At 41.5% G+C, this 11421-nt stretch overlaps 2 protein-coding genes across 2 annotated transcripts; both read left to right on the top strand.

The window, feature by feature from the left end:
• Nucleotides 1-2640: 2640 nt before the first annotated feature.
• rnf7 (ring finger protein 7) lies at nt 2641-4185 on the top strand. Its single transcript, XM_069668707.1, has 3 exons — nt 2641-2856; nt 2996-3043; nt 3689-4185. Exons 1-3 carry the CDS (start codon nt 2691-2693, stop codon nt 3805-3807), a joined length of 333 nt encoding a protein of 110 aa, XP_069524808.1. The 5' UTR covers nt 2641-2690; the 3' UTR covers nt 3808-4185.
• A 2129-nt stretch (nt 4186-6314) lies between these two features.
• On the top strand, nt 6315-10359 carry grk7b (G protein-coupled receptor kinase 7b). Its single transcript, XM_069668492.1, has 4 exons — nt 6315-6956; nt 7292-7729; nt 8986-9257; nt 10029-10359. Exons 1-4 carry the CDS (start codon nt 6315-6317, stop codon nt 10357-10359), a joined length of 1683 nt encoding a protein of 560 aa, XP_069524593.1.
• The last annotated feature ends 1062 nt before the right edge of the window (nt 10360-11421 follow it).

Below are 11421 nucleotides of genomic sequence, written 5' to 3'. Positions count from 1 at the left end.
TCATCCACTGAGTTGCCAATGTCATTTCAAGAAGATTGACATTAGCTTTGGAGTTAGGATGCTGACTGTGTAATCCTGTCAGGAGGCGGGATCAGAAATTATTCAGGTAGTAAACTGTCATGAAAGTAGAAACAAAATACTGAAAAGGTTATAGGAGGAGTCTTAACAAACACACAAATAAGTACAACAACAAAAAATGCCCTCTTTATCCAGAGTAATCACAGCAAAATTTTTTTTTTTTTTTTAATTGCCACAACACTATGATGATGATAGCATGGGTATAGCTAAAATGTCATTTTTCTCTGTCACCACCCACTTGTCACTATAATAAATCAAAGCACAACATCCTGCTGGACATTTATGAGAAGACAAATTTGTATTACATAATATTATATATAAAAAGCCTTGTGAAACTTAATGCGCAATAAGTCACTTTTATGTAGCAGATAGGGAGGTTGACATTCTGAGATAAGAGGAGTCAGCTCTACTTTGCATGCTTCTACACATCAGGCGATTTAATGTAGTGGATCAGTTTGAACGTCAGGCCAAGATTTAAACTCATTGGTGATTAAAAAGTTTGTGTCCCAATTCCTCGAAATGTTCCCCTTCTTTTCCTCACTTCTGTGATATTGTATCTTTTAAATGTAACATTTATTTGTTTCTTAAATAATCTGCACTTTGGCACAAAACACATCTTTCAGCCTCATTAAATCTTCTGAGGTTAATGAGCCTTCAACCAAACATGCATTCAAACACAAAGAAATCTTCCTGAGCTAGCAAAACCTCAAAAGCAGAAAGTCTCCTTGTGCTCCATGTTTATCTGATCCTGAGTCTGACATGCAGAGACACTTAGGAGGGCAGCACAATCATTGGCTACATCTATATATCTATAAATCATATGTCAGAGTTCAATGTAAGGAACAGATGATGTATAACTTTCAATGATGAACATGAGAGATTGACTATCTCTAACTCATTAACGCAGAGATGGGTATATTAGGATTGTTAAATTGTTAAATCTTGTAAATATACACTACCGGTCAAAAGTTTTAGAACACCCCAATTTTTCTAGTTTTTTATTGCAATTCAAGTCGTTAAAGTCCAATGAATAGCTTGAAATGGTACAAAGGTAAGTAGTGAACTGCCAGAGGTTAAAAAAAAAAGGTAAGGTTACCCAAAACTGAAAAATAAAGTACATTTCAGAATTATACATAAAGGCCACACGAAATGGGTTAATAATTTATAGCTGTTCTGCAGCAATGGAGGTTGATCAAGCCTTGAAAGCTGGTGCTACTTACAACTCCCTCTGTCTGCATAAAAGCAGTGTTGGAGCACACTGTGGTACCATATCTTCGTGAGCATCAGTTGAACAGTATTGTACTGCAGAAAGTAGTGTGTTGCTACAAAAACTTTCCTACAGAGAAATTGCAAAGAAAGTCAAGGTGTCAGTGAGTACAGTTTCCTTCACCATCAAAAGGCACTCAGAAACTGGGGGAAACTCTGACAGGAAGAGGTCTGGCAGACCCAAAGCCACAACTGAATCAGAGGACAAGTTTCTGAGAGTTAACAGCTTGCGAGATAGGCGGCTCACAGGACAACAGCTTCAAGCACAGCTTAATCATGGTCATAGTAAGCAAGTCTCAGTTTCAACTGTGAAGAGAAGACTTCGAGCTGCAGGTTTGACAGGACGAGTTGCAGCAAGAAAGCCATTGCTAAGACGTCAGAATAAGACAAAAAGGCTTGCCTGGGCCATGAAACACCACCATTGGACTACTGAAGACTGGAAGGAGATATTATGGACTGATGAATCAAATTTTGAAATCTTCGGTTCATCACGCAGGATCTTTGTATGCCGTCGAGTAGGCGAAAGGATGGTTCCACAGTGTGTGACATCAACTGTCAAACATGGAGGATGAAGTGTGATGGTCTGGGGCTGTTTTGCTGGATCCAGGGTCGGTGACTTGTACAGAGTGAGTTACCACAGCATTCTGCAGCCTCCTTCAATACCCTCTGGTATGCGCCTAGTTGGTCAGGGGTTCATCCTACAGCAAGATAATGACCCAAAACACAAGTCCAAGCTATGGCAGAACTACTTCGGGAAAAAAGAACAAGATGGTAAGTTTGAAAACATGGAGTGGCCAGCACAGACTTAAACCCCATCGAGCTGGTTTGGGATGAACTGGACAGAAGGGTGAAAGCAAAGCAACCTACAAGTGCCACACATTTATGGGAACTTCTGCAACAGATTTGGGAAGAACTTTCTGAAGAATATTTGATTTCTATTGTAGAAAGAATGCCACGAGCTGGTATATCTGCCAAAGGTGGCTACTTTGATGAGTAGCATTTTGGTCTATATATTTTCTTTTTTAACTCCAATTGCTTATTTGTACTATGCTTTCATTTCAGAGTGCAATGAGACATTAAACTGAATAATTTTCACTAAAAAACTGGAAAAATTGGGGTGTTCTAAAACTTTTGACCGGTAGTGTATATTTTTTTAAAACGGAAATACAGCAGAATGATTATCGTCACAGACCGACACAAAATGCTGGAAAACAGCGCCCTCTTCTGCCGCTATGGAGACAAGACGCTTGGTAAACCAGCTAGCATTAGCATTGCTGAACTGTTTCGTCCATTTTGTTTAGCTAAGTTAGCTTGGCTAACATCACCTGAGATACTGTGCAGCAGAGATGGATGACGGTGACGAGCCGGGTTTAGTCCTCTCTCACAACACTTCTTCAAGCTCAAAGTCCGGAGGGGACAAGATGTTTTCTCTTAAGAAGTGGAACGCTGTCGCTATGTGGAGCTGGGACGTTGAGTGTGACACTTGTGCCATTTGTCGGGTCCAAGTGATGGGTGAGTCCGAGGAACTGACAGCGTTAGTCGGATAGCCCTGCTCGGATACCGGCTAATGTAGCTAACGTGGCTACCATTAGCACTAATACCTGCAGTCCCTGACATGGTGCGACTGTAACGTGTTTTTCTTGATTCACAGACGCTTGCCTCCGATGCCAGGCGGAAAACAAACAGGAGGACTGTGTTGGTGAGGAAAAATGGACTTAAACACGTTATAGCAGAGAGGTTCTCTCCCTTAGCAACCAATTAGCACTTTAATCCAACAAGCTAACATTAGCTGCTAGTTTGTCTGAGCTGTCAAACTAACCGACCAAGCCAGCTAATCAAACAGGAAGGGGATTTAAATTATTTTTACAAAGTCATATGAAAAACATGAGCCTGAATTCACATAGATAGTAACATTATAGTGTTTGAAACAGATTACCTATTCAAAATTACGTTTTAAAGTAACTTGCAGATTTTTGAAGCTTAATTAAATGAGCTAAATTCAGAGTAAGTGACCATAATAAAACTAAAATAATTTGTAAATAATGATTGTTTAAGTATTCAGTTCATATGACCCTCCACAAGTATATTGTGACAGATTTACTGGATACTTGCACTGTAAACTACTTACTTTCTCAAGATTAACATGTTTGTGGTAAATGTGAATTGTGCCTGTAGGACTAGAATTAAATATATATAACTTAAATAAATAAACCGAAATTATATCAGTAGTATTTACTTTTGAAATCATTAAGAGGTATGTTTAAGTCTCTAACCTGTAATCTCCAAATCTGTAGTAACTAAAACCTATTCCTCTCTGTCTCCTACTTTCTCCATCTTCTTTTAGTTGTTTGGGGAGAATGCAACCACTCCTTCCATAACTGCTGTATGTCCCTTTGGGTGAAGCAGAACAACCGCTGTCCCCTCTGCCAGCAGGACTGGGTGGTTCAGAGAATCGGCAAATAAGCTTCTATTCAGGGCGGTCTGACTCTCAGACAGTACCTGTATGCACCTAAAAGTGGTGATGGACTTGACAATGATCCCTGCAGTGTCCTGTGCAGAGCCACTTGGCCTTTGACAACTGTCCTCCTACTTCTGATTGCATGTTCCAGTAGTCCTGGTTGTCAGAGGAGAACGATGGACAATTATTAAAGCAGCGCAGACTCTTTGGTTGGTTACTGATTTGTTGGTGTGGCTTGAAGGGATCGAGAGTCACAAAGAGAAAAATGAACCTTATAGCAGTGTTTGGTCACATGTTAGCTTTCCGTTATTTTCTGTGGTGTTCAGCACATCTTGAATATGTGACGGTCTTTTTAAAAATAAAGAATTGTGTATAGCTGTAAACATGACTTTTTCTTCTTGTAATTGAAGTAGGTTTGGTAATATATGTAGTTCTTCAACAAATGTATTTTTGAGTCAGACTGCACATTGTTGTTGCAAACATTCACAATTTTTCTGCTGATGTTCAGCCACTCTTAGACAAATGTGGTGTTAAAATAATTAGCGGGTTTTCTTTTGCAACTACAGTTTATAATCAAATAGATAACTTACAGTGTACAGTAACCAGATATCTCCATTAATGCAGTTCAGGTAACATCATCCCATAAAGATTGTAGTGTCACCAAACATTTTTTTAGTGTGAACATATCTGGTTAAAGGATTGAGTAAAGTCCTTAAGGCACCTTTCCTCCATAAGTACTTTCGCAGTCAAATTGGACTACCTGGCAGGCGGCCATGCTAACCACTACACCACTGGTCCTTGTTAAACATACATTGTGGGGTTGGCATTGTTCCAGTTTCAAGTTTAATCGAATCAAAGCAGCAACAGCTGTGGTTACTAGTTAAGTACCAGGTAAACATTTTATGCTTTAAACATATGATCAGCTTATAAAATATACATTGTTACAGATTGTGTTTTTTTGTGGTTTGTGTGCCTCTACCTTGATTACATTCAGATGATGCATAATTAGTACTTTTACTTTTGTTAAATATGAGCAGTTTGCAGCCAGTTGTATTTAGTTTTACATAAGTAAGATTTGAATAGAGGATTTGTGCTTGTAGTGTACTGAGTACTGTCTGAATACTTCTACCGCTGCAGAGCAGTCGTTTAGTCCAGCCAGGATTTGAATCAAACATGTTTATTTAAACTTCTACTTTTTTTTCTGTAGAAAGCATCAGCATAATAAATATGTTTAGCGATATCTCTGCAGTCACATTCACGTAGGTCAGTCAGTGTCCTCTCGGAAGTAAACTGCTGACCACAGTTACCTTGTCCGGGAATATTTTAAGTGGTACAGACTGATCTGGATAATTCACTTAGTCAGGAGGCTAATGACTGGAAGGTCGCCGCTTCCAGCCACTTCATCATGTGGGGGAAGTGATCAAGAGGCAGTCCCTGACTGAAAGGTTTCCTGCTAATTCCACTTGAGCAGAACATTTAATGTGTAGATTTAAAATTCATCAGGGCTGACACTAACAATAATTTCAATATCAAATAATCTACCACTTTTTCATAGTAATCTGGTCTATGAACTTTGTGCATGTGAAATCACTGTTGATGGTAATAGCAGTGATCTGAGTGTTGAAACCATAAACTCCTCTTTGTGGGCTATACCTAGTGTTACAGCTCTTCTGTTGCCGGAGCTGTGCAACCTTTGCCTGCATGCACCAAGATGCAGTGCATGGGAGCAGCACAGCCTCTGCCTCGGTGCATTTCTTTCTCAGTATACTCAGCTCCAATAAGTATGCCTGATTATCTTTTTGCAAAAGTTCAACAGCCCAAACTGAAGTCAGGTTCAAAGTGCAGCATTAATTGGTATTAACAATTAGCTGTTAATGAAGGCTTTTAAGGCTGCAGAGGTACACTTTACCATGAGATGCATTTTTAAACAGCAACACTCTTCTGCATTTGTGTCTTTGCCAGCAGTGGTGTTTAAGTGAATCGAGATGTAGTTTTCATAATGGCTACAGATACAAATATAAGTGTTGTTGCCCTGAGCAGCTGAATCTGCTCAGGAACATTAATTTCTTAGGCTGCTTACTAAAGCAATTAGAGCTAATGTAATGAAGCATTCTTTCTCCTGTTATAATCAACTCAGTGTGAACAGGCCCTACTTCCTTGCATTCTGCACATATATTAAACACTCTGCTCTCAGTGGCTTCTTTATCTCGTAACAAGCTACAATCAACCATTACTCGTTAAGGTCAGGATCTGCAACCTCATCATGTCATGTTGGCAACAAACTTACCTCACACAGGCACTTTGCATCTCCTAAAAATAGACGAGCCTAAAGCCTCTTAAGTTCAAACCACATAAGTTGCTTTCCCTTAGTACCGTCTACGAATAAGCGTGCACAGACACTTAGCTAACGGCAAATCCCTGAGGACGGAGGGACTCGTAATGCTCGCAGAGATGCAGCACAAGAGGTAGAAGATGTTCCTGATGCAGGTGCTGTAGGTGGTCAGCAGTAAGGATGACTGCCTACATGTTGGCTGTTTCACAGGATTTGTCCGATAAGGATGACCTGATGGGACTGGACAACCTTGTGGCCAACACAGCCTACCTGAACGCTCAGCGGATAGGTCGCGATGAGCTGAGGAGGCTGAGACTCTCCCAGACGTTGCCAAAACCAAAGAGCACCTCTGCTCTCCGGGCAGAAGTGGGGAAGAACTACGAGTCCCTGTGTGAGCAACAGCCTATTGGGAGGAAGTTGTTCTGGCAGTTTCTTCTGGCCTCCAGCCCTGAGTATTCGGCAGCAGCCGAGTTCCTGGAGGAGCTGAGCAACTGGACCTTTGCAGAAAATGAAACCAGAGAGAAGGTCAAACGGAGCATCCTCACTAAGTTCTGTCAACCAGAGTCGAGGAGTTTTCTCTCCCACCTCACCGTAGAGGCAGCCGAGAGACTCAAGAAGTTATCCGACAAGAACTTCAATGAGGTGGTGATGGGCCAGATAAGAGAAGCCACCAGGGACTTTCTGAAGGGGAAACCTTTCTCCGAGTATCTGAAAAGTCCCTATTTTTACAAGTTCTTGCAGTGGAAGGAGCACGAGAAGCAGAGGATCACTGAAAAACACTTCTATGAGTTTCGGACTTTGGGAAGAGGAGGCTTTGGTGAGGTAGGTGCCAGAAATCCCATCTTCTTAACAGAAATTTTATATTTTGTAGTGAACTTAAAACAAGCGATTAACAATTTGAAAGAGGTAACAACAGCCTTTCTCTCGCTGGTGAAAACACATTAAATTCAAGAGCATGTACAAGCGGCTTTGATCAGTTTAATATACTCTGAGGTTTTGCTGCTACAGCCTCAGTTGATCTGGTGATGCGTCAGTGCACTGACTTTTCAATTGTCCCTACTTGTGCTACTGCTACATCAGGATGACTCAGCAGCAAACAATACTAAAAGTGGACAACCAAGTATAGTAATGTAAAGTAATGTTCCTCTGTCTTGCAGGTGTGTGCGATGCAGGTAAAACACACAGGCCACATGTATGCCTGCAAGAAGCTGGACAAGAGGCGTCTGAAGAAGAAAAGTGGCGAGAGGTTTGCACTTCTTGAGAAGCAGATTCTGGAGAAGGTCAACAGCCTCTTTGTCGTTAACTTGGCCTACGCTTTTGACAGCAAGAACCACCTGTGCCTGGTCATGGACCTCATGAATGGAGGAGACCTCAAGTTCCATATCTACGACCTGGGGCAGCGGGGAATTTGCATGGAGCGTGTTGTCTACTACACCGCCCAGATCACCACTGGGATTCTCCACCTTCACTCTATGAACATCGTGTACCGGGATATGAAGCCTGAGAACGTTCTGCTGGATGCCAAAGGACAGTGTCGGCTGTCAGATCTCGGATTGGCGGTGGAACTGCCAAAGGGCAAGACAATCTGCCAAAAGGCGAGTGTTGTGACCCTGACCTTAGATTAGCCTACAACGCTCACTGTCAGACCTTTGTACAGCCTTGCATACTGCAAAGCCTCTTTGTGGTTTGTCCTACCCCAACGAAATCAGTAAATCTGAAAATAGTCCTGATCATACGTTCTGATATCCGTTGTTAGCCTCCATCGTCAAAATTTGCACTCTTTTTAATTCCACAACACCATATTTGTTCACCCAACATGGGACGTAGCACAGAATCCTGGTCCCTTAAGAATTTTCTCTGGGCCCCTCTAAGTGACTCCCCTACACAAGTAGATTACCAGGAATAGATTTGATGGTTTAGCAAAACCCTGTGGGACCCAAATGAATCTTATTATAAGGTGCCTGACCTCTTCCCCAGTAAGATTCTACACTGGCTGAGAAATTAAAGGAAGCTGACAAGAGCATGTTAGCATTAGAGGCTTAATCTTTGCTTTACTAATACCAGATATGGCCCCCACGTGACTGTCTAAGAGATGAGTCAGGAGACGTACAGAGGGCTTCCACTCACCAGTGAAGGGATATGTAGCAAACAAACATGTCTCGTCAGCTGACGGGCCTGATGGAGGGCAGCTAATGCAGTATAATTTACTGGAACAATGTCTTATTGTTAGGCGCCCATTTTCACGTTCTCGTGTCTCTATTTTTGTCTCCATGTTTCATAATGTAATTTTGTTTCCCATCATGTGGACGGTCAAGATAGTCTGTATCAGATAACTGAAATTATCTTAAAAAGCTGAATAATTTACCAGACTAGAGGATTCTGTTTGGTCTTGAAAAGACCATCTGACTTTGAGAAGAGAGCAGAGAAACCTTACAAAAATAAAAGGTTCTCTTTCTTAGGAAGGTCATGTACATTCTAATGTGCCTTTAGTTAATATATGTATTTATATATTATGTATTCATTATATTCTTAAAGGACTATGTACAACATTAAACTTAAATGTTAAAAGGGTTAGGTTAAAGCTAATTGAATCAAAGTCCCGCAAAAGTAGTTACTGGTCTTTCAGTGTTGGTACTAAGCTAAAGCAATGACCCCTTAAAATAGGGGAACCCCCTCCCTAATAATTTATGTGATGTCCCTAAGCAAGTGGAACAGGGTACCATGGATTGACCATTATCCCTTGACCAGGGCAGAATATCTAAATTACTGCAGATTTGTAAATTATACCCCAACATACAGAGTTTTATATCTCTTTACATTCCCCCTCTCTCTCTCTCCTCTGTGTCCTCAGGCTGGTACGACTGGTTACATGGCTCCAGAGATCCTGAGGCAGGAGAACTACCGCATGTCTGTGGACTGGTGGGCTCTGGGCTGCAGCCTCTACGAGATGGTGGCCGCCCGTCTGCCTTTCAAAGACTTTAGAGAGAAGGTGCAGAAAGAGGAGGTGAACCGTCGCACTCTGGAGGACGAGTGCAAGTTTGAAAAGAAATTTTTTGATGATCCCACCAAAGATATCATCAACCGCTTTCTTAAGAAGAAGGTCACAAACCGCCTTGGATGCCGGTAAGTAAAACCTTTTTTTCCTGGCAAGTTGGTGTCGGAGGAAATACAGTACCATGCTAAATTAAAGTCCAGTGGTTTCTTACCAGGAGGTCTGGACCCCCTTATGCAGGTGACTCCTCTTATGGAGTTTCCTCCAAAAGAAAAGCCGTTGCTGATATTTAGAGATGATGATTTCACTGCTAGCTTTGGATGCAAGTTGTGGCAGGACCTCCAGTTTAGAGATGGTGAACTGCCCATGATAAATCAATGACCAGCTCCTTGGTCTGAGGAAATTCTCCTTACATTACTCTAAACATCTGTCCACCTCAGTTTGAAGCTGCCCTTTAGAGAAAGTGATATACACAATGACTGTTTCACAGAGTATTTGATCGTTGTTATTTCTGGGTTTGAGCTTCTGCAGTTATTAAGAAGTAAAAGGTGAGATTACAGATCCCTGTGGGACTCCAGTGGAGATGTTTCAGTCGGAGCTGAACTGGCCTTTAATTCTGATTATGAGTTTATCCCAGCCAAACATGAAAGGACCCAAAGAATCAATGCACCCATTTGGAGAAGGATTTTTTTTCAATGTGGTGTGGTTACACAGTTTCAAAGACACTTGAACAGTCCATACAGACCATTCTGACTAATGCTCCGGGCTACTGAAAGCGGATAAAAAAAAATAATAATACATTTAATTTGCACCATTTTGTTGCCCTGTTTAGTTATTTCACCCATCTGCTGCCTTCATGAAAATCTCATTTTAATCATTGTACATCTGTTGTGTCCTTGTAGGAGCGGAGATGATCCACGAAACCACGCATTCTTTAAGAGCATCAACCTCCACCATCTGGAGGCCGGGCTTTTGGAGGCCCCATGGGTGCCAAAACCAGACATTGTCTATGCCAAAGATACAAACAAGCTCAGGGAAACCTCTGAACTTGAGGACATTAGGTTTGATTCCAAGGATGTGAAGTTCTTCAAGGAGTTCAGCACAGGCGCGGTCTCCATCCAGTGGCAGAAAGAGATGATTGACAGCGGCTTGTTTGACGAACTGAACGACCAGGAACTGAACGGAAACAGTTATGAGAGCGACTGGAAATCCAGGGTGTGCATCATATTGTAAGCATTTTATCCACTCTTTGTTTTTTAAATCAAGCACTTTCACACTTTCCTAAGCGCCTAGTATAACACTCAAGTGCCTCCCGTGTCTTTTTAAACATCTACTTACGACTTTTTGCTTCATTTGATTGTGTTTTCTTACTAAACAGGAATCACCTGTGTCTGTTTTAAAAATGTGATCACGTATTATTGTTGTTTATGGTGCTACAGCCAAACTTAACGGGACATCTGCCTCAATGTTAAAATAAAACCACAGTTTTTCATCCTTTTTAGTATCATGCCCAGATGGAAACACCCTCTTTGCCCTCTATTCCTGGTGAGACAGCAGCTCCCAGTGCATTCATAGTTTCCATTACATCATTCGGCCATCTTGGCAGGACCAAATTGTTTACATGTGTTTGTAAACAAGCTCCACAATTGTTGTATGTCTTTGAACAGCAGCAGGATTATGATCAATGTATTCAGTATTGTGCCACATTTGTTAGACACACTGGACCCTCACAGACATGCCATGAATGCCTTTTGCTCATATGTCCTCTATGCTCCACACTGAAGCCTCTCAGTGGCAGACCTTCACCACTAAGTGCCGCCAGACACCCATGAAGTGCGTTAAACCTCCCGCAGCGCTCCTCACCGTCCCCATTATCTCGGCTGTGCTGCTCCTCTGGTATTTACGAGCACTGGATGACTCGTTCAGCTTTAACAAGGGGATGCAGGGATACAAATTGTCGTACACACGTAGTTTTTCCACTTGAAATAAAACATTGAACATTGAAATTTTGGCTTTAACAATGCAATACTAACCCTCTTTATAACCCCCCAAATCACCCTGTGTTTACAAGCCATACACAACCTCAGAGAGACAAATCAACTACTTATAACTTAGCAACAAAAACAACATGTATGTCTGTTTACGCTCACAGACTTATAGTGTTTGTGTCCATATATAGAAGCTTCTGGTTGTACAAGAATGTGTTATGTTTGTTAATAAGTATTGGTTAATTTACATCACAGACACTGTTGTTGGTGATTTGTTTTGGTGTCTTAAACTGGAGTGAACCTTCAG

Source organism: Semicossyphus pulcher, unplaced genomic scaffold, assembly GCF_022749685.1.
Source record: "Semicossyphus pulcher isolate SPU_LCO1_2020_fin unplaced genomic scaffold, fSemPul1.0.p SCAF_19, whole genome shotgun sequence".
Taxonomy (NCBI): domain Eukaryota; kingdom Metazoa; phylum Chordata; class Actinopteri; order Labriformes; family Labridae; genus Semicossyphus; species Semicossyphus pulcher.
The sequence above is the reverse complement of the archived record's forward strand: the minus strand, read 5'-3'. Positions and strand labels throughout refer to the sequence as shown.

Coding starts and splice junctions, on each gene's coding strand:
- rnf7 (XM_069668707.1), top strand. CDS start 2,691: ATGGATGACGGTGACGAGCCGGGTTTAGTCCTCTCTCACAACACTTCT. Junction 2,857..2,995: donor TTGTCGGGTCCAAGTGATGG/GTGAGTCCGAGG, acceptor CTTGATTCACAG/ACGCTTGCCTCCGATGCCAG. Junction 3,044..3,688: donor CAAACAGGAGGACTGTGTTG/GTGAGGAAAAAT, acceptor ATCTTCTTTTAG/TTGTTTGGGGAGAATGCAAC.
- grk7b (XM_069668492.1), top strand. CDS start 6,315: ATGACTGCCTACATGTTGGCTGTTTCACAGGATTTGTCCGATAAGGAT. Junction 6,957..7,291: donor GAAGAGGAGGCTTTGGTGAG/GTAGGTGCCAGA, acceptor TCTGTCTTGCAG/GTGTGTGCGATGCAGGTAAA. Junction 9,258..10,028: donor ACAAACCGCCTTGGATGCCG/GTAAGTAAAACC, acceptor GTGTCCTTGTAG/GAGCGGAGATGATCCACGAA.